Genomic DNA, 20,548 nt, shown 5'->3' on the forward strand with positions numbered 1-20,548 from the left:
AACAAAAAAAAACTTTATTTACACAGCATCAACAATTGTTTCTAAACTAATTATCTTAAAAATCCAACTGGTTCCTCAATCTTAGCCTCCTCCTCTTTTAAAATGTTTAGCAAACATTTATTGAGTTCAATCCCAACGTTTTTGGCACTCTGTTTAGAAAAGAAAAATATTCTTGGTTAAAAGAAAACAAAATGAATTCAGTTGCAGGAAAAAGCAGAAAACTCTCAGCAGTGTTGCAAAAGTTAGGCGTGAGTGAGAGGTTATGGGAGAACTGAAACAATGCTTCATACTTGAAGGTCAAGTTCAATTAGAAAGTGGATCTATATTTATATTACTCTAAAACCTCTTTTTCAATGTGATCGTAGGCTCTTACATTGGTAGTAAAAATGTTATTAACTTCAATTCTAAAAATGAGTTCTTATAAATGTTTAAAAGTTTTTATCTGGCTTAAACACCTAGAATATCAGGTCTATCCACTTTCATTATAATGTTGACCTTATAAGATATCATCAGATGGAAGCTAAGTCAATTTTTTCTATTTTTTAAAAATAATTTTATTTAAAACTAAAATCTACCTTCAGCCAACAAAAAAAAAAAAAGATGATTTTTCAGCTGCTTTCACTACTGGTAGTAAACACATATGCACATAAAGCATTTTATTTTTTTGGACGAAGCCAATTACTAAATTTCATTTTACTCTCTTTGTTATTTTCCTTTCTAAATATTATATTTTACAGTGAAATGAATGGAACAGGACTATGAGGTAGTAGGGGATTTAGAGTGTTAAGGGTTAAGAAAGAAAAAATAAAACCAGTGAACTCTGATACTTCTGAAATGCATAAGTACAGCCTCGCCAGACATAATTGTTGTTATGTTAAAAAACAGCCAAACATTTACAAGATCTGGGGTATGATAAGCTAAGTGAAAGCCATGCCTTACTCCCCAAAGAAAAAATCCTGGTTAAATGAATGTATAAATCTTAATAGGCACAAAATGTTCCTAAAAATCTATCCATTAAACTCTTCAATGAATACAACTAATAAAGCCTAAATGCAGAAATACCAGAAGATGTATTGATAAATATTTTGAAGTTCTCTAGCCTTTTTATACTTTGAAAAATAAAATTGATAAGTGTCAAACTAGAGTTTTCCCAGTGTGGCCAACAAGCTAGTAATACTTTTCCCAACAATATAAATCAACTGTCAAATTGCTAGAAAAATTGTTAGAGCCGTTTTTGAGATTCCTGTCCACCCAATTTTGAGCCTACTCACTCAGAAGTGTTCAGTGTCCACGAAGGTATGAGTTGAATAGAGGTATTTAAGAAACATTAATGATTATTTTGATTCATTTAATTGGAAAATATAAATGAAAATTAATTATATTATTTCTACATTAGGAATAACAATCATATCAATTACTTCTTTGTACTATTATTGTATTATGGTTTCATAATCAAATCCCCTGTGGTAATGAATGAAATGCAAACTACATTTCCCCAAATTGCTTTACCTTATTCATTGTCTTTCCTAAAGATACATTTTCCTATCAAATAAATTACATCTATTCCTCTCACCCAAAAACTATTTTAGTAAGTTTTGAAGAACAACTCTCTTTATATCTTTGTCTTGTATCCCATATTAATATGCTATTTTCAATGATTTTAAAAATTCTATACCAAAATTGGCTCATTCTTTTACATTCAAAACCATTTTATTTTATCTGGATATACTTAAGGCTCCATCGTAACAGGACTTAAAAAAGTTAAATCACTAGAACTAGAGATTTTCATAAACTTTATTCAAATGAATCTTACCTCAATCATTTCTGAAATGCTCTCAGAATCTAAACTTCCAGACCCTTCTTTTTTCATTGCAGTAACAGTTCCCTTCTCTGTAATGCCCAGCATGACTCTAAGAATTAAAAAAAAATTGTTTAAAGCATATAAATTACCAGCATTTTGACTAATATTCCCCACATTCAAGGATTCAGTATTTACTACACCAAAGCAAGTGTAATATCTCAGAACAGTTAAAAAAAACAACAAATGCAAATTTACTTAGCTAAACTGCAGGCTTCCTCCTTTTCACTAGCATCTACAACATGTTGGTGACCTATCTAAATGAAAAGAAGATGAAAAATATTAAATGAAATTATGAGCAAATTAGCGCTATACAGGAATTAAATTTTATTTTTAGATTGTTTTAAAAATAGAATGAATATTTCCAATACTATCTATTATCTGAAATTTAAGCAATAGTAAAAAAATACTTTTAAAAATGCATTTTAATGTAAAAATTCCCCAAGAATAACCAGCACTAGAACATATCAGCTTTAAATTAGTTTACTGAAAGAAAAGAACATATAAATCAACATGTACATTTCTCTAATCAATGAGATGGTAATCATTTTCAAAAATCAACTGATTTAAAAAAAATGGAATTTAACTAGAAAAAGCAAGAAAGTATGATTGACTGAAAATGATCAAAACATTTTTTTTTTAAATTGCAACCTGCAAATGACAGGAACAAACAAAGTAAAAAAAAAAACTGTAAAAAAATGTTTGTTGACCTTGTTAACTGTGACAATAACTGGTGCACCACTGACGTCTAATCTTTTAAAGTCAAAGGGGTCATCTGAAACATCCAGTTCTATGCCACCTTCATCTTTTGTCATTGTGACATTAGGAATCCTTCAAGTATTAAAATCAATTTTAATAGCAAAATAAATTGTGAGTTAAATATGTCTTATCTTAAATATTACAGACATTACTTCAAAAAGGAAGATAATTATGTACTACGCATTTCATGTGTCAATCTAGTCATGCATGTTAATCAATTACTTAAACTCTGCTAAGTCGTTGGTTTATATGGCTGATTCAGGCAACCCATTCCATTCTCTTAGGCAATAGGGAAGAAGAAGCACTTGTAATAATTTGTTCTAGCATATGGAATAAGAAATGTGCCTCTATCTTTATGTCATTCTGAGTATTTCATTAGTGGTTTTCATTTCATTTAGGTTTTATTTTTCTATTGTAAATTATGGTTTAGTGTTTTATGTATTATAGCTACTTACTAAGTTTAGTGATTTTACTAATGGTGTTACTCTAATCAAATTTGAATATTTGTTATAAATCTCACTGCTCTATTTTGTATTTGTTCTAGTTTCTGTATGTTTTCTTAGTTAAGTTAAGTAGTTTTTATTTCTTTCAGTTTTTTGTTACTTTGTTACAACTGGCATTTTTATGGGTGGAAAGACATGCTCCAAGTTGATTCCCATTTCTGCAATTCATCCAATTCTTTTTGTAAAATTTCAGTATCTTGTGTTGTTTATATTTTTCTACAATGTATGTAATCGTCTGCTGATAATCTGACTTATGTTTCTAAACTAATGAAATTTGGTAGGACAAAATGTTAGAAACAGTTGTGGACCAAAGACTGTTCATTGAGATAGACCTGAGTTTACTAATATTGGTGTTCATTTGGAGTCATTTGTTATTACAGCTTGTTCTCTTCCTATTAGGAAATCCTGAATCCATTAATGCCAAAGTATTTTGTTTTCTTTTAATTAAGCAGGCTATGGTGGTGATGACCTTTGGTGAACTTTGTCAAATGCCTTAGAAAAGTCTAATAGAATTAAATCTATTTGCTCACTATTATCTAATCCCTTTGAAAAATCATCAATTAATCTTATTAGTTGAGTTTCACATGACCTATATTTCCGAAAGCAATGTTGGTATGGAGTGAGGACAATATCTTTATCTAAGTGGTTTATGATGTTGCTACATATTATGTGTTCTAGTATTTTACAAGTGATGATAAGTAGATACTGCTAGCATTATTCTCTGCATTTTAACAAGAGGTTTTGGAATAGTAAGGTTTAAGCCATTTCTGGAATTTCCTTTTTTGATTGATTGTGGTATATCTTTTATTTATTTTGGTATAAATTATTTAAATATATTTCATTTTCATATATTGAACTAAGTGTATTAAAATTTATTTCACACATAGCAAATAATTACCTGAGATTGAAAAGTGCTGCCTTCACTGCTATAGAAACAGCATCAAATAAATTTCCTCCACATTCTAGTAGCTGGTAACAAGCAAAATATAGAAATATTAAGAAAACAACAAAGCCGCAGCCAATCTAACCAAAAGAACTCTACATTTACAACTGCATCTATTAATAATGTAGAGGTTATTTCCTTTTTTATATCAAACAAAATGATTAATTACCAATAATTAATTGACTGGTTAATTTTTAAATTGATTCATGTCTTGTTCAGTACAACAAATGAATGTTTAAAGTTTCAACATGATCTGAGAATGGGTGTTGGAAAAATAATGAGTACAATTATCTATTATATAAGCCATATCTCTGAATAATGAATAATTACTTTCCCTTGTCTGTATCAAACAAAATGATTAATTACCAATAATTAATGACTAATTGTTTAATTGTTTTTATCAATTTATATATTGTCTTCCCCAAATGTATAATAAACAAAGTTTCTACTTGATCTCAGAATAGGTGTGAGAGAAATAATGTGTTCAAACTTTTTACCAGACAGATAGATAGAGTGAGTTGATATAAGCTTTGTGAAAAAGAATTAAAACTAAAATTATAATGAATTATCAGACTGACCAACAAAAACAACAATAAGAAAAGGTTAGAAGTAAATGTTACTTACAAGTATATCAATGTAGAGTAACCAACACTGCTGCCCAGGAAGTAAACACAGGGAAGTGTAATCGATGGCACTGAAGCAACTGTAAGAGCGTGTCAACATGGCAGTTATTTCTGAGGCAAGTCCTTCTCCTCCACGGCCTTCAAAAGCAGGCGTGGCATTGGCTGAGCTGTGATATATGCAGAAATATAGGTTAGACTTGTGTGTGTATATATATATATATATATATATATATATATATATATATATATATATATACATATTGTAATGAATCTCCCTATTCAGGCTCTCTGCAAACTGCATCACATAGCACCACCAACTTAAAGAACTTGACAATTCATGGCTCCAAATAACGTAATAGTTTAATGTCAAATAAATAACAGCCAATACTGTACAATTGGCAACACGTAACACAAGACTTTACAAACACCATAGCGCTTATCCACTCTTGCACTGGCCTCTCCGTTTTGTCCCGGACTTGTACTGAGCTGTCGTACTGAACCGCAGATCAGGAAGTTGTGACTGATTGGACTCTGATACATCCGCTCTTTATATGGGGTCCCTTGCTGGCCTTCTAAAACCGGACGGAACATTGTTCGACCATTCTGGTTAAATCACATAACCACATCCTTTGTGACGCCCCTGAGCTCTACTCACAAGATACATGTCACGGTTGAACGCTCATCTATCGCTGGCCTGGGGCGATTAGCGTCGGCTGTCTACACACACTACACCCATCTGTGTCACCACCAGGCGTATTACAATATATATATATATATATATATATATATATATATATATATATATATATATATATATATATATATATATACATATATATATATATATACATATATATATATATATACATATATATATATATATATATATATATATATATATATATATATATATATATATATATATATATATATATATATATATATATATATACACATATATATATATATATATATATATATATATATAGTAGTAAACAAATTCTTTTTTTTTTAAGTATTAGAAAATTAGTATTTTAATTTTAAAAGTTCTAATGAAGGATTAAGTAAATATTGCTGTAATATAAACACATGAGGCAATACCCCAGGTTGAGGCATTTTCCACAAATAATTTTATATTATATAATTGTGTTAATTAAATATAATTATTCTTTTAAGAATTAAATACTTAGTAATGATAAAAAAAATCACTTATAACAAAACGCAAACATATCTATAGTATAATAGTCTAAATTACCAATCTAAGAAGAATTCGATTCTCCCAACATTCGGTTTTTTAGGATCAACTGGTGTCAGCTGAACTTTTATTCCTACCAAAACATCTGTGCTTGCCTTAGGATGACAAAAAAAAAAAAGAAAATATTTTTTTTATTACTAAAAGTTTCGAAAAAAACAACAACACCAGTTTATTTTAAATATGTTATATAAGAAACATAAAATTTGCCCTACTATAATGATGTCCTGTTAGAGATTAAGCACCAGAAAGCATACTTTTCAAAATATTCTTCCTGTTAAAAAGGATCCCATCAATTAATTTGAAATTAATAAATACTAAAATGCATAGTCTTAAAAAGAAAAAGAATTGCAACAAAATGTAAGTTTGTGTTGTAGAAACTCAAAAGACTGTCCAAGTAAAACAGTTTTACATATACATTATGTAACATATCAATGCATCTATTAATGGTGACAAATCTTCACATAATAATCTTTATTATGGCTTATAACCAAAAGAATAAAAGAAATTTTTATTTATTAGTTTGGTTTGGTTTTGATTTTGGGCACATCGGCACAATTTAGGCCATGTCGTGCCTGCAGTCCCTCAAGGGCCATTCTCCCTCCACACAACAAGGGCCAAATTCCATACAGTCAAATCATTAAAATCAAGGTCTATTCACAGTTAAAATAGTAGAGGTAGTAAAAATTTAATAATTTGGTAAAAATCTAATGTAAATAGTACATGTTTACAAATTCATAAATCAGATCTTTGTAGACAACCCCACTTCCCGGATAAAGCCCAGTACCTTCCCAGGGTTGACATTATTGAATAGTGTTTTTAAATTAGTGGCTCTAAAATATTTCTCCCTGACATCCTGGTATCTGGGGCAGTCGATGAGGATATGTTCCACGGTGAGGCGAGAGTCACAATACTCACAAAGTGGGGGCTCTTCTCTCTTCAGCACAAAAGAGTGTGTGATGTAGGAGTGGCCAATCCTAAGTCTGGACATGGTCGTGCTACCACGCCTTGTCAGACCCTTAGATGTGGACCGCCACCTGACATCCGCCACAATCTGCCTGAGTTTATTGTGAGTCTCAGCCTCCCATCGGTCCTGCCACTCTTGATAGGTGGCAGAGGCAATACTTTGTCTCAGGTCCAAGCAGGGAATTTGGGTTCCTGACACCGCATGATTTAGGGCTCTCTTTGCTTCTCAGTCTACGGCTTCGTTTCCCTCAATGCCCACATGGGAGGGGACCCAGATGAAGGTGACATCCCTATGGATTTTGATTTTTTGATTTTTGATTTGAGGCACATCGGCACAATTAAGGCCATGTCGTGCCTGCAGTCCCTTAAGGACTACTCTCTCTCTAAACAACAAGGGCCAGATTCTATACAGTCATATAATTAAAATCAAGGTCTATTCACAGTTAAAATGGTAAAGGTAGTAAAAATTTAAATATTTGGTAAAAATCTAATGTAAATAGTGCATGTTCACAAATTCAGAAATCACATCTTCGTAGATAGCCCCACTTCCCGGATAAAGCCCAGTACCTTCCCAGGGTCGACATTATTAAATAGTGTTTTTAGATTAGTGGCTCTAAAATATTTCGCCCTGACATCCTGGTATCTGGGGCAATCAACGAGGATATGTTCCACGGTGAGGCGAGAGTCACAGTACTCGCAAAGTGGGGGCTCCTCTCTCTTCAGTACAAAAGAGTGCGTGATGTAGGTGTGGCCAATCCTAAGTCTGGACATGGTTGTGCTACCACGCCTTGTCAGACCCTTAGATGTGGGCCGCCACCTGACATCCGCCACAATCTGCCTGAGTTTACTGTGAGTCTCAGCCTCCCATCGGTTCTGCCACTCTCGATAGGTGGCAGAGGCAATACTTTGTCTCAGGTCCGAGTAGGGAATTTGGGTTCCTGACACCGCATGATTTAGGGCTCTCTTTGCTTCTCTGTCTGCGGCTTCGTTTCCCTCAATGCCAACATGGGAGGGGACCCAGATGAAGGTGACATGCCTACGGTCGGCTGTTATTTGGTCCAACAGCTTCAGGCTCTTATGTACCAATGGGATGTCAGTCTTCATCCGCCCCAAAGCTTGCAATGCAGATTTGGAGTCGGAGCAGATTATAAATTTACTCCTTTTTGATGCTTTTACGGCCATAAGTGCAAGCAATATTGCGTGCAATTCGGCCGTAAAGATGGAGCAGCCATCGGGGAGTCTACGGGAGATTGTTTTGTTCCGAAAGGAGCAGGCACACGCGACCTTTCCCTCCATTTTGGATCCGTCTGTGTAGATGGTGCCACAATCTCCGTAGCTCTCCTGCAGTTCCCTAAAGTGGACTTGTAGTATGCTTGGGTCTGTATTTTCTTTTTTGAAATTAAGGAGGGATAAATTTAATTTGGGTTTATTCATTAGCCAAGGAGGATTCTGAGGGGTTTCTATTTTAGAGATTTGGTCAATGGGTGGGGTTAAATTTTGGATGGGTTCTCTCATTCGAAGGCCCAACGGCTGTATGACGTTAGGCCTTTGATTGTATAATTCTACCTCTGTGGGGTTAAATATGGAGTCGAAAGCAGGGTTCGTGGGGTTGGATTTTAGCTTGACTATATACTGCATTGCAAGCTTTTTCATTCTTATATCCATGGGGAGTTCTCCAGCCTCCACATGGAGACTTGGGATAGGTGATGTACGAAACGCGCCAAGACAGAGACGCAGGGCAGCATTTTGTATTGGTTCCAGTGTTTTTAGGTACGACTTCCTTGCTGCTCCATATATTATGGATCCGTAGTCTAGCTTGGATCGAATTAGACTCCGATATAGCAGCAGCAAGGTATCTCTGTCAGCTCCCAAGTCCGTATGGCTGAGTACTCTTAGTATGTTTAATGACTTTTGGCATTTCTTCTTAAGTTCCTTAATGTGGGGGAGAAAATTAAATTTGGAATCTAGGGTGAGGCCTAAAAATTTTGTAGTTTTCACGACAGGGATCTTCTTTTTGTGTATAAATAGTTCAGGGTCTGGGTGGAGTCCCCTTAAATTACAAAAATGCATACTAACTGTTTTGGAGTCCGAAAATTTAAAACCATTATCGTTTGCCCAACCCTGAATTTTGTTTAAACAAAACTGTAATTTTCTTTCTAAGGTGTTCATGTTTTTCCCATAAGTAAAAATGACAAAGTCATCAACATACAAAGAGCACTCTATGCCAGGGGACAGAGCATTTATGATGCTATTTATTTTAATGTTGAACAGGGTGACTGACAGAATGCTGCCCTGGGTACACCCATTTCCTGGTCATGAGTGTCAGAAGCGGAGTTGCCCACTCGAACCTGATATTTTCGGTCTTTCAGGAATTCCCCCACAAAACGGGGGAGGTGTCCCTTAAGGCCCATAAGCTCCAGGTCACGTAGAATGCCATGTTTCCAGGTTGTGTCATAGGCCTTTTCTATATCGAAGAATACAGCTACTAGATGTTCTCTTCTGAGTAATGCATTTCTAATATAAGCTTCCAGCCTTACCAGGTGGTCAGTTGTTGTCCGCCCCTGCCGGAATCCACACTGGTAGTTGGAGATCACTTTATTCCTCTCCAGGTACCAGACCAGCCTACTGTTAATCATTCTTTCCATGGTTTTGCAGATGCAGCTTGTTAGTGCTATTGGTCGATAGTTAGCTGGGTCAGAGCCGTCTCTTCCCGGTTTAGGTATCGGTATTACTGTGGCTTTCCTCCAGCTGTTTGGGAAAGCGCCTGTTTGCCACACACAGTTATAGACCCCTAGCAGGACTGCCAATGAGGGTTCGGGAAGGTGCTTGAGGAACTGGTAAGGGATTTCGTCTTCTCCAGGCGCTGTGTCATGTGACTTGTCCAGCAATTCCCTCAGTTCCTCAAGCGAGAACGGTTTGTTGTAGTCTTCATTGTTCTCTGACCTGAAATCAATGGGGTGTCTTTCCTCCCTGGTTTTGACTTTTTGGAACTCTGGCGTGTAGTGTGCAGTGGATGATTTTTCTGCTATTGAGGATGCAAGGCAGTCAGCTATTTATCTGGGGGACCTGACAGTTCGTCCTTGGTTTTTCAGATGCCCTATTGCATTTGATTCTTTCCATTTGATTTGCCTTACTGCCTTCCAAACCGCTCTAGCAGAAGTTTTGGCATCCAGACTGCCGACAAACCTTCTCCAGGAATTCCTTTTGGCTGACCGTATGGTTTGTCTAGCCTTTGCTCTAGCTATCCTGAATAGCTTTAGGTTTTCCTGGGAAGGATTCTTTATAAATGCAGCCAGTCGTTTTTTCCTATCGCCAATAGCGCTTTTGCAAGCTGTATCAAACCATGGTTTGCTAGGCCGTTTTGGATTTGCGGAGGTTAGGGGGACAACTTTCCTGGCTATACTAAGTAGCTTGCTAGCAAAGGTATCAGCTGGGTTCGGTTCATCGAGGATATTTTCTGTGATATTCTCGGAGCATCTTTTTTTGAATTGTTCCCAATCGGCCTTATTCAGTTTCCACCGCTGAGGTCGTCCCAATGAGGGGAGATTGTTAGCAATGATGATCGGGAAGTGATCACTTCCCCGTAGATCATTGCTAACTGACCATTTAAAGTCATCCAGAAGTCCAGGGACGCATACAGTGAGGTCAATGCATGTGAGAGATCCAGTTCCTGGATGCAAGTAGGTCAGTGATGCATCATTAAGTATGCATAAATCATGTTGGAGGAAGATATCCTCCAGCATACGACCTCTTGTGTCGGTATTGTTGGATCCCCACATGGTGTTATGGGCATTGAAATCCCCAAGGATTATATAAGGCCGGGGGAGTTGTTTCAATAGGTCCTCCATGTCTGTTTGGTTTAATGGAGCACCTGGTGGTAGATACAGGCTGCAGCAAGTGATAACCTTGTGAAGGGTTATCCTAGCTGCTATGGCCTGTAGTGTGGTCTGTAGTTCTACCCTCTCATGGGGGATGCTATCCTTCACAAGGATACAGACTCCACCTGATGCTCTCTCTGCATCCTCAACGTTCTTGCTGTAAGCACTGTAGCTTCAGAAGCTGATGCTATCTTTCAGAAATGTTTCCTGTAAGCAGACAGCTACAGTAGTCTCAGAGTCCATCAGTAGCTGCATTTCCTCATAATTGGCCTTGAGGCCTCTACAATTCCACTGTACAATTCTGGAATCCATGGCTTATTCTAGATGACCTACTTGGAGCTATTTGGCCTTGGGAGGCCCCCGGAGGGGTTTCCCTTTATTCCACTGACCTTGGTATTTTTATTCTTTGGTTTCGATGGAGAGGAGGACAACCCCCTTTTGGGGGAAGTCTTTCTCTCTGGAGAGGGGAGATCCCTCTGGTTAGAGCGGAGGTTATTTCCTCACCTCGGGCATCTTCTCCGCTTTGATTTCTCCCCTTAGGGAGTTGGTCAACCTCTAATTCGGTAGAGGTTGGGGTGTCTGGCTGGGTTCTCTGAGGAGACCCTGTGTCAGACATGATGTCTCCAGGTTCTCCCGGAGTATTGGTTTTGACATGCAGCTCAGTCTCCATGCTCTCATCAGCGAGCACAGAGAACCTGTTCTTTAGCATGACAACAGGGCTTTCTTGTTTCTTCAGAGGTGTGTTCTTTGGCTGTGTTTTTTTCTGAGTTGGAGGAGGAGGAGGGGGTGGTGGGGTCAATGTGTCCGTCTGTGTGGCTATGGGTCTTCCTATCTTAGCAACAGCCTGGGCGTAGGTCTTTGTCAAGCCGAATTGGCCCTTGGGTAGGGCCAATACAGCCGATTTCGCCTGGCTGAAGGTACATCCATTTCTTGCCTTGTACTCCTGCACGGCAACCTCCTGTTTCCGCACAGGGCAGTCCTTGGAGTAGGCTGAGTGGCCAGCATGACAGTTTGGGCATTTGAACTGGGCTGTGCAGCCCTTGTCCTCATGACCCTCTCCAGCACATCTGGCACACACAGTGTTCCTCTTGCAGACTGCCACGCCGTGTCCATAACCCTGGCACTTGAAGCACCTCATGGGGTTCGGTAAGTAGGGCCTCACTGGAACTCATAGGTATCCTGCCTTCACATACTCTGGCGGTGTCCTAGTTCCAAATGTGAGGATAATGATTGATTTGATTTTTGATTTGAGGCATATCGGCACAATTTAGGCCATGTCGTGCCTGCAGTCCCCTAAGGATCCCTCTCTCTCTAAACAACAAGGGCCAGATTCTATACAGTCATATCATTAAAATCAAGGTCTATTCACAGTTAAAATAGTAAAGGTAGTAAAAATTTAAATATTTGGTAAAAATCGAATGTAAATAGTGCATGTTCACAAATTCATAAATCAGATCTTCGTAGATAGCCCCACTTCCCGGATAAAGCCCAGTACCTTCCCAGGGTCGACATTATCAAATAGTGTATTTAAATTAGTGACTCTAAAATATCTCGCCCTGACATCCTGGTATCTGGGGCAATCAACGAGGATATGTTCCACGGTGAGGCGAGAGTCACAGTACTCACAAAGTGGGGGCTCCTCTCTCTTCAGTACAAAAGAGTGTGTGATGTAGGTGTGGCCAATCCTAAGTCTGGACATGGTCGTGCTACCACGCCTTGTCAGACCCTTAGATGTGGGCCGCCACCTGACATCCGCCACAATCTGCCTGAGTTTACTGTGAGTCTCAGCCTCCCATCAGTTCTGCCACTCTTGATAGGTGGCAGGTGAGGATAATAGTGGCGGTTTTGACCTCCTCACCATCCCTGTGCCTGGTAATGCGCCGGGCATGGGTGACTCCTTCAATGCCCTCCACTATTTCCTTCTCGGAACATTCCAGTAGGTCCCTAGAGCTGATTACACCTCTGCTGGTGTTCAGACTCTTGTGTGGCATGACTTCCACTTGGAGATCACAGAGTCTTCTGCATCTTAAAAGCCCATAAGAGAGTGTCTTGCCATCTACTTCTACAAGAAGTTCCATTGATTTGTGTAGCTTAGACACACTCTTGGGCTCTCCCACTACTGACTTGAGTCCCTTATAGATAAGGAAAGGGCTCAGCTTTGTCAGGCTTTTCCCCTCCTCTGTGCACCTGACCACCAAAAATAATGGCCAGGTAGTACAGCTTTTTGTGGCCTCCTCCTTTTTTGCCTCAATACGGCGTCTCTTGCCCAGACTTAAATCTGGGGCAAGTAGTTTGTTAGGTTTTTTTTTGTCCATATATATTCTTGTTAGTTCGGCACCTGTGCTCCCCACCCGCCATCGAGTCCAACAAGGGAATGGGCCATTCGGAAGTCCAGAATGAGCCCGCCAGGGCTACACAGGTGCTATACTCAGTCAGCTGCTGCATCGGACATGTGTCCGATACAGCAGCTCCCTGATTGTCCCTCCAGCCACCGCTGGCTCGGCATGACCAGCCGGTTGACCCAGAGCGGGCCATCTGGGCCTCAGGTCTAGGGGAACATGGAGCCAAAGTATTGTGTTGTGGTGGTTTATCCTCAGATAGCCACCACTCAAACACCAGGATCTCTTTATCCCCCCTTACCCGTCGCAGTCTACGGCAAACGGACTGGTCTAGGACGTAGTGAGATATTTAGAGATAAGGAGACAGAGTGATGATCAATGAAGGCAGACTGAGGAAAAGAGGAGGCAGACACAATGATAGAAAAGAAGTAGGGCACTTTTGAGCTCCAAAAGTGCTAAGGAAAGAGGAGCGCAGTTTAACATCATGTCTCGGGACGATTTATTTATTAGTAAAAAATATCTAGCACAAACAATATAAACACAATCCATAGTAATATTTAAACATCAACGTAATGATTTAACTTAAAGGACAGAAATGATATACTTTACAAAAAATATTGTAAGCAATTAGATGATAGAACTCTGAATGTTAAAACTTATTAATTGGAACAAAAAGTGTTAACTCTTTCTCTCCTAATTAACGATATCATAATTGGTTTGACCTCATTAAATTAATTTTTTGTTTTATAATTTGTGTTAAATATAAAAAGAGCATGCATTCTCCAATAATTCTATAACAAAATTACGTTTTCTGATTACAAACAAAAATGTTATTAAAGTTTAATCATAACAGGGTAGAATGTACAAATGTGGAAAATGAACAATTCTGTCAGAACTGGAAAAATAATTACGGAGATAAAGAGTTAAAGACAGCAACTTTATTTTTTTTTTAAAGGTTCTACATACCAGTCTAACACGAGCAGAGCCATTTGTATTTGATATAAGTCCTGTTTCCACCTCCATATGACGAAAGTCTTCACAGCCTCGCCCATCCTCTCTCAAATTTTCCTATAATAAAACAAAATTTGTGTAATTTTTAAAATACATGAAAAATGACATTGAAATAAGTCATATGCATCCGGGCATCCTTTTTTAAAATCCCTATTTATTGTGCAATGGATGAATTTACAGACAGGGTACCATACTTTAAATTTTTTTCATAGTCTAACTATTACGGAGCTATAAAAATTCAATTAATTAATCATTACACTGTTGATTTATGTTTAATGGCTATAGCCTAAAGATCAAATAGCTAAAGTATTTAATAGATGCATTTTGTTTTTGTCTTTAATTAGCATCTTTTTCTAGCTTTTTAGTAGTGACAATGAGGCACAAAATACTAAAGAATTCATAATTTGTTACATTTTATGCATCATCTAAGACTTAAAATATATAGAATCTAGTAGTTGTAAGGTGTAGCTGTTGCATAGGCCTAGATATAATATATATAAATTAATTATTATATAAAACTAACCAGATATTACATGCAGGTCTTAATTTACATACATCACTGGTATAGTCACTGATATAGTGTATTAGAAACAATTAAACAAAATAATAATGTTATAAGTAGAGCGAAAGCATGAATATAAAAATATTAGAAATGGAGTCATGACGCCGTGATGCATTGCCTTGGTAAATAAGGTAGGTGATAAAAAATATTATATATATGCATAAATCTAATTGTTAAAATAACATTTGTAGTTTAATTTGTGTAGATCTAGATAAAGAATCTAAGAAATATAAATGTCACATGACTAAACATTATGAACTCATGTCGACCAACATCCAATGAAATCCGAAATAAAGACTTATAATTAAAGGCATAATATACTTGCAGACCTAGATTTAAATTAGATTCATTTGTTTAAATTAGGCAAAATACATCTACTTTCAGTGAACGTTCTTGATCTATTGGTTTAAGAGTGAATTGAAGGGCACAATAAGATTATTAATTAAATATTTTTTATGTTAGTATTATTAATATCCCCCATATAGCCTCATTTCAACTTATTGCAGCGCTAAATAATATTGGCGTCATCTTTCACAAGATCATATTGTGTTTATGAATCTATTAAAATACATGGGTAAATCTAGTCACAGTTATAGTGAACATATTGTTGTAAATATGTTTTTGAATCACAAATTTGAAGGTTAATTTTATTAAATTTAATCAAATAAATTGACTTTATTTTATAAATACATGCATAAAAAGAAAAAAAATTATCTAAAAACTTGCATTAAGTAGATATTAGAATTAGATTTAGCCTTGGCAAATCAAAAAGTCACGAGATGGTCTGCTCTGTGCATACGTGACCATGTGGTTGTATTACATGCAAACATGACTATTCGACCTAGATCCACAAAATTCTAATACTTTCATAGAGTTGGGCAACTTTTCTTTTTTAGTATCTTCAGTTTGTTGTAGGACTACTTTACAATGCTAGTTTAGTTAGTTAATGCAAAGTTTTATCAAGCGGTTTTGATTTAAAGTCAGGACATACATACGCCTAACTTTGTGATCTATATTACAGTTATAGAATTTTCCCTTTAATGATGATGCCTTCATCTTAGTTATTAACCATCCATTCTATTCTATAATTTTTTTAAAGTTTCAACTTGATCCGAGAATGGGTGTGGGAGAAATAACATGTGTTGTGCAAGTCATAAATTACCCAATGGGAAAACCGCCACATATTTAGCCATATCTGTGAATACTGATTAATTTCCTTTGTTGGTATCAAACAAAATAATTAATTACCAGCAATTAATTGACTAGATCTAAATCTAATTGGTTATTTTTTTCCTACAGATTAATTTCCATACATGTATTTATTAATTTATAATTCAAATTCTGCAGTTTCAACTTGATCCAAGCAAGAATCAGAATGGGTGTGGGAGAAATAGATATAACATTAAAATTTTTATGAGACAGAGTAATTTGATATTGATATAGTACTAGAATATTATATATATATACTAGTCGACCGGCGTCGTAGCATACGTTGCTATTTTTGTAGGGCGGGCCTTAGGCCACTGCAACCTATGCGTCAGCAGTGTGCCCCGCACTTTCATAGGACCCGCGCTAATTCTAGGTGTATAAATTATTAAATTAAACCATTTTCTAACTTATACCAGATTTCCTGCTGCCTCCTGATTTACCAGGAGCTCCTGGAAATCTGAAATTGCAAAATATACAAAAAAGTCCTGGAAATATCCAGAAATTATTAAAATCTTTTGAAAACTCATACAAATCTCCTGAAATATATAGACGAAAATTGCCATTTTGGGATGTCATTCAATATGGAAAATGCCAATCCTATGCGCCATAAAAAAAATGGCATTATGCATTACCCGTTATTAAAGAATCCAGTGAAAGAAGCTTCTCGCGCCTCAAACTAATGAAAAATTACTTGAAGTCAACAATTCTCAAAGATAGATTGAAACATTTGGTAATTCTTGCTATTGAGCATGATCTATGTAGGAAACATAATTCTTATGATATAATATATGACTTTGCTACCAGTGGCGTAACTAAAGGGGTGGGGGGTGGGGGTGGGGGGGGGGGAGAATTTTAAAATCCCCCCGGGGGGGGGCCCCCAAATGGGTGTCCGAAATTTATTGTAAATACATAAATTAATAAATTTGATTGACAAATAGTGTCAACGGGTGTCTTTTTTTTTTAACATTTATGGATTAAATTTATCACAAAGACTAAACCTAGATCTAGGTCTATCAGTACGTTGACTTTGTTGACATTTTAAAAATATTTTTTCCCACAGAGATCAAAGTTTTTTTTTAAAGTTGGTTTACATTTTAAACTTTGTTGCCACGAATAAAACTGCACGATATACAGCGAATTCCAGGTATCTTGTTACCTTTACTAATAATAGATCTAAATGTCGAGTATTTTATGGCTACACTAATTAACCTGGAATCAAAAAAATTTACAGAATCGAGTATAACAGATCCAAAAGTTATTCTTAATAATGCTAGAATAGTCCAGTATTCGGGTTTGGCGTCTATAATTTCAGAATTAAACTTCAGACTCGAGTTATTACCCCTCTATTCATCTTTCCTCAATCCAATGGAAACTCTATTTTTATTTCCATCTAATCCTTTTGCTTTCGCACAAAACATAAACAACAAACAATGACGTAATATCATATAATATTAGCACATCATTCCTTTAGAAGTTATTATCACACCCTTCCTTTTAAAGTTCTTAAAAGTGATAGCAGGGTCGCCCTAGCATTTGCGGGGCCCTATGCGAAACGGATCGCGCGGGGCCTAGTCTGGGTAGGGATGAGCATAATGTCAAAATTATTTTTTTTTTTGAACTAGAAAATAGGCCTACTTTCGTCTTTGCAATAAATTTTTATCAAATGAAAACTTGCAATACCACTTTTTATTTATTGGCACCCAAAAAGGTCAATTTCGTCTATTCTTCAGGAGATTTGAATAAATTAAAAAAAAAGTTCAGGACTTTATCGTCTATTTTGCCTTTCATGAGATTTCCAGGAGGCCCTGGAAAATCAGGAGGTCACAAAAACCCTGTTATTTTATATACGTTATAATGGTTTCATTTAATAATGTACACTTAGAATTAGCGCGGGTCTTATGAAAGCGCGGGGCACACTGTGACCGCATAGGTTGCAGTGGCCTAAGGCCGGCCCTGTCTACTAGGAACTTTAACAATTCGTCCACTTCTGGTTGTCTTGACTGGCACAACAAGTTCTCTAGACGTTGGTCTATAACTGTCTGTTTCGTTTGTTCCAACAGTTTGCAGTTCATTGTCTCCATCGGTATCACAGTACCCAGAGATGTCTTCATCGTAACTCTTATTCAAAAAACGTTGATTTCTTCTGTATGTTTTTCCGTTTGTCTTTATGATGTAAGATCTGGGTGCTGAATGTTTTTTTAATGACAACTGCTTTCTGCCATGTTTGACCTAGACGAACTCTCCGACAGAATAATCTTTAGGTAGTCTTGCTTTTGCATTGTATTTCACTTTGCTTTTCATCTGTCGTTCGTTGAGTAATGTCTCTGCATTTTCAGCTACCGATGGTTTCAATAGTTTGGGATCAGTTGGAATGATTCCCTGAGTCTTCTACTCGTCAGCAGTTGTGATGGTGAATACGGCAGTCCACTTATCGGAGTATTTCTATACTCGAGCATAACGAGATATGGATCTTCCCCACTTTTGTATTCTCTGAATCCTTTTTCTTGAGCACAAAACATAAACAACCAACAATGACGTAATACCATATAATATTAGCACAAAATCTTCTTCATGCAGTGGAAAATTAAGAATTTTTTGCCTATCTTGAATTCTGGTCAAAGCTCTTGCGCCCAATTAATATAGTTCAGAAGAAACTACAAAATTCTGGACTGCATTTACGGGAAGCTGCTAAAGAAATTAGCACCTTTTCATGCTTTCTGTAAAATGATGAGAAACTGACAAAAAACCAATCCATCGAAAAAGCAAAAGAAGGTAGTGAATACTATGGATTCCCTGTAATCAAAACAACCAGATGAAAGAAAAGACTTGATGGGAAGTTGAGTTATAATGTAGGAATGTCAATAGAACTGCAATTCAAACGTGTTGCGACAGAAGTGCTGGACAGATTTCATATGGAGATGATGAGCAGATTTCAAAGGTTGGGTTTCTTCTTGAACCAAGACACCTGTTAGATGAAGACCCGCTTATGACAAACTGCTACTTTTCCTGTTTGTATGATGAAATAAATGGCAAATCGCTTTTTCAATGATGTCATTGATGCACGAGCACTTTTCATCAACAAACCAGTAATACAACCACCAACAGACATATTGAGGAAACAGGCTTCATATGGTAATTACGTGTGCTCAAACTTTGCAACCTCCTCCGAATACTGCTAACTCGGGCCACTTCCATTACGTCATTTGAGAGATCATTCTCAAAGCTCAATTCATCAAAATCTATCTCAGGAGCACAATGACACAAGAAAGGCTTATCATGGCTTTAATGTTAGTGAAGTCACAAATACTAGAAAGTATCGATGTAGTGGATGTTATAGATGTCTTTGCTGCACAGAATGCACGACGTGAAGCGATATCAATTTAGATTTGTCACTTGTGCATTATTTAACTAATAAATAAAGGTACTATTCATTAAAAGAGTCTTGATTACTTTTTGTTAAGTTTACTGACATACTGAACCAATTGGATTTGGGGCGTATATATTTTTGCGTACATTATCCCATGTCATATGTCGAATGTCAAAATGTAAGGGGCCCCCAAAGAGGTCAATCCCCCCCGGGCCCCCAAATCCCTAGTTACGCCCCTGTTTGCTACACGCAAGGCTCATGTAGTAATTCTGTGTGTAGTAAAGAATTCATGAATAAAGTGCAAAGACGAATTTATTTTCTAATACAAATTCTTAATTTTCACTTATTATCCGTATCCCTACCCTAACTGGGCCCCGCGAAATCCCTTTCGCATTGGGCCCCACAATGGTTAAGTCCGGCCGTGCTATTTAGTGACAGGTGAATACAGAGTAGATTACTTGTTCTCTTTCCACGACTTCTTGGTCAAATGGTCCAGCCCTACTATTTAGTGACGGGTGAATACTACTTGTTCTCCCCCCCCCCCCTCTTTTTTTTTGCCTCTTATATTACGTGGGGAAACTCTAGTCCGTCCGACTTGCAGAAATAAAAGAGTGATCTTTCCATTACTTGGTGTCCAAACTCTTGAGCCATGAAGAGAATTATATTATATATATTATATATATATAATATAGATACTACAGAATATAGATTTAGTCTAAATCTATATTTTTTAGTCACATGAAACACAAGACAAAATGCTTAAAACAGTACTCAGTAGTGTCTAGATAGTAATAAAGTAATCATAAGATAAGTAATGTAATAAACAAACACTGCAGTTACTATGAGTTACTCAAGTTACTGTCACTAGTCTAGTCTAGTGTCATTGATTCTGAGTAATTTCGAATAGATCTCACTCAAATCTCAGACCTAATTCACTAATTCAAGTAATTCCTAATCTAACAATACTAATAGTAATTATTAGTAACAATCTGATTAATCTAAATAGTAAATCTAACCTAACCCTAACTCCACTGACTAACTGTGAGTACTGTGACTAACGGTGCCGCCTAAACTAGCTAAGTCTAAGTAACGGGGGTAACGGCCGCTAACCTGTACACTGTGCAATATGTACACTTTTTCTGGTTCGCTTAGATCAACATCTGCCATAACTTGACTTAGATTACCCTCTAGATCTATATTTTTTTTTTTATATGTATTTTCAAGATCTATATAGTAGGAGGAGTAGTAGATCTAGTATAGTCAAGTTCTAGTCTAGAG

The 20,548-nt window shown here is 36.7% G+C and overlaps 1 protein-coding gene across 1 annotated transcript; it reads right to left on the bottom strand.

Annotated features, from left to right (window-relative positions):
* LOC106062669 (exosome complex exonuclease RRP42-like) lies at nucleotides 1–20,522 on the bottom strand. Its single transcript, XM_056037028.1, has 9 exons — nucleotides 20,381–20,522; nucleotides 14,088–14,189; nucleotides 5,942–6,036; nucleotides 4,688–4,853; nucleotides 4,019–4,089; nucleotides 2,569–2,689; nucleotides 2,057–2,115; nucleotides 1,814–1,910; nucleotides 1–149 (listed from the first exon to the last, which is right to left on the bottom strand). Exons 1-9 carry the CDS (start codon nucleotides 20,435–20,437, stop codon nucleotides 51–53), a joined length of 867 nt encoding a protein of 288 aa, XP_055893003.1. The 5' UTR covers nucleotides 20,438–20,522; the 3' UTR covers nucleotides 1–50.
* Nucleotides 20,523–20,548: the final 26 nt, after the last annotated feature.

The sequence above is a fragment of the Biomphalaria glabrata genome, chromosome 7 (assembly GCF_947242115.1).
Source record: "Biomphalaria glabrata chromosome 7, xgBioGlab47.1, whole genome shotgun sequence".
Lineage (NCBI taxonomy): Eukaryota > Metazoa > Mollusca > Gastropoda > Planorbidae > Biomphalaria > Biomphalaria glabrata.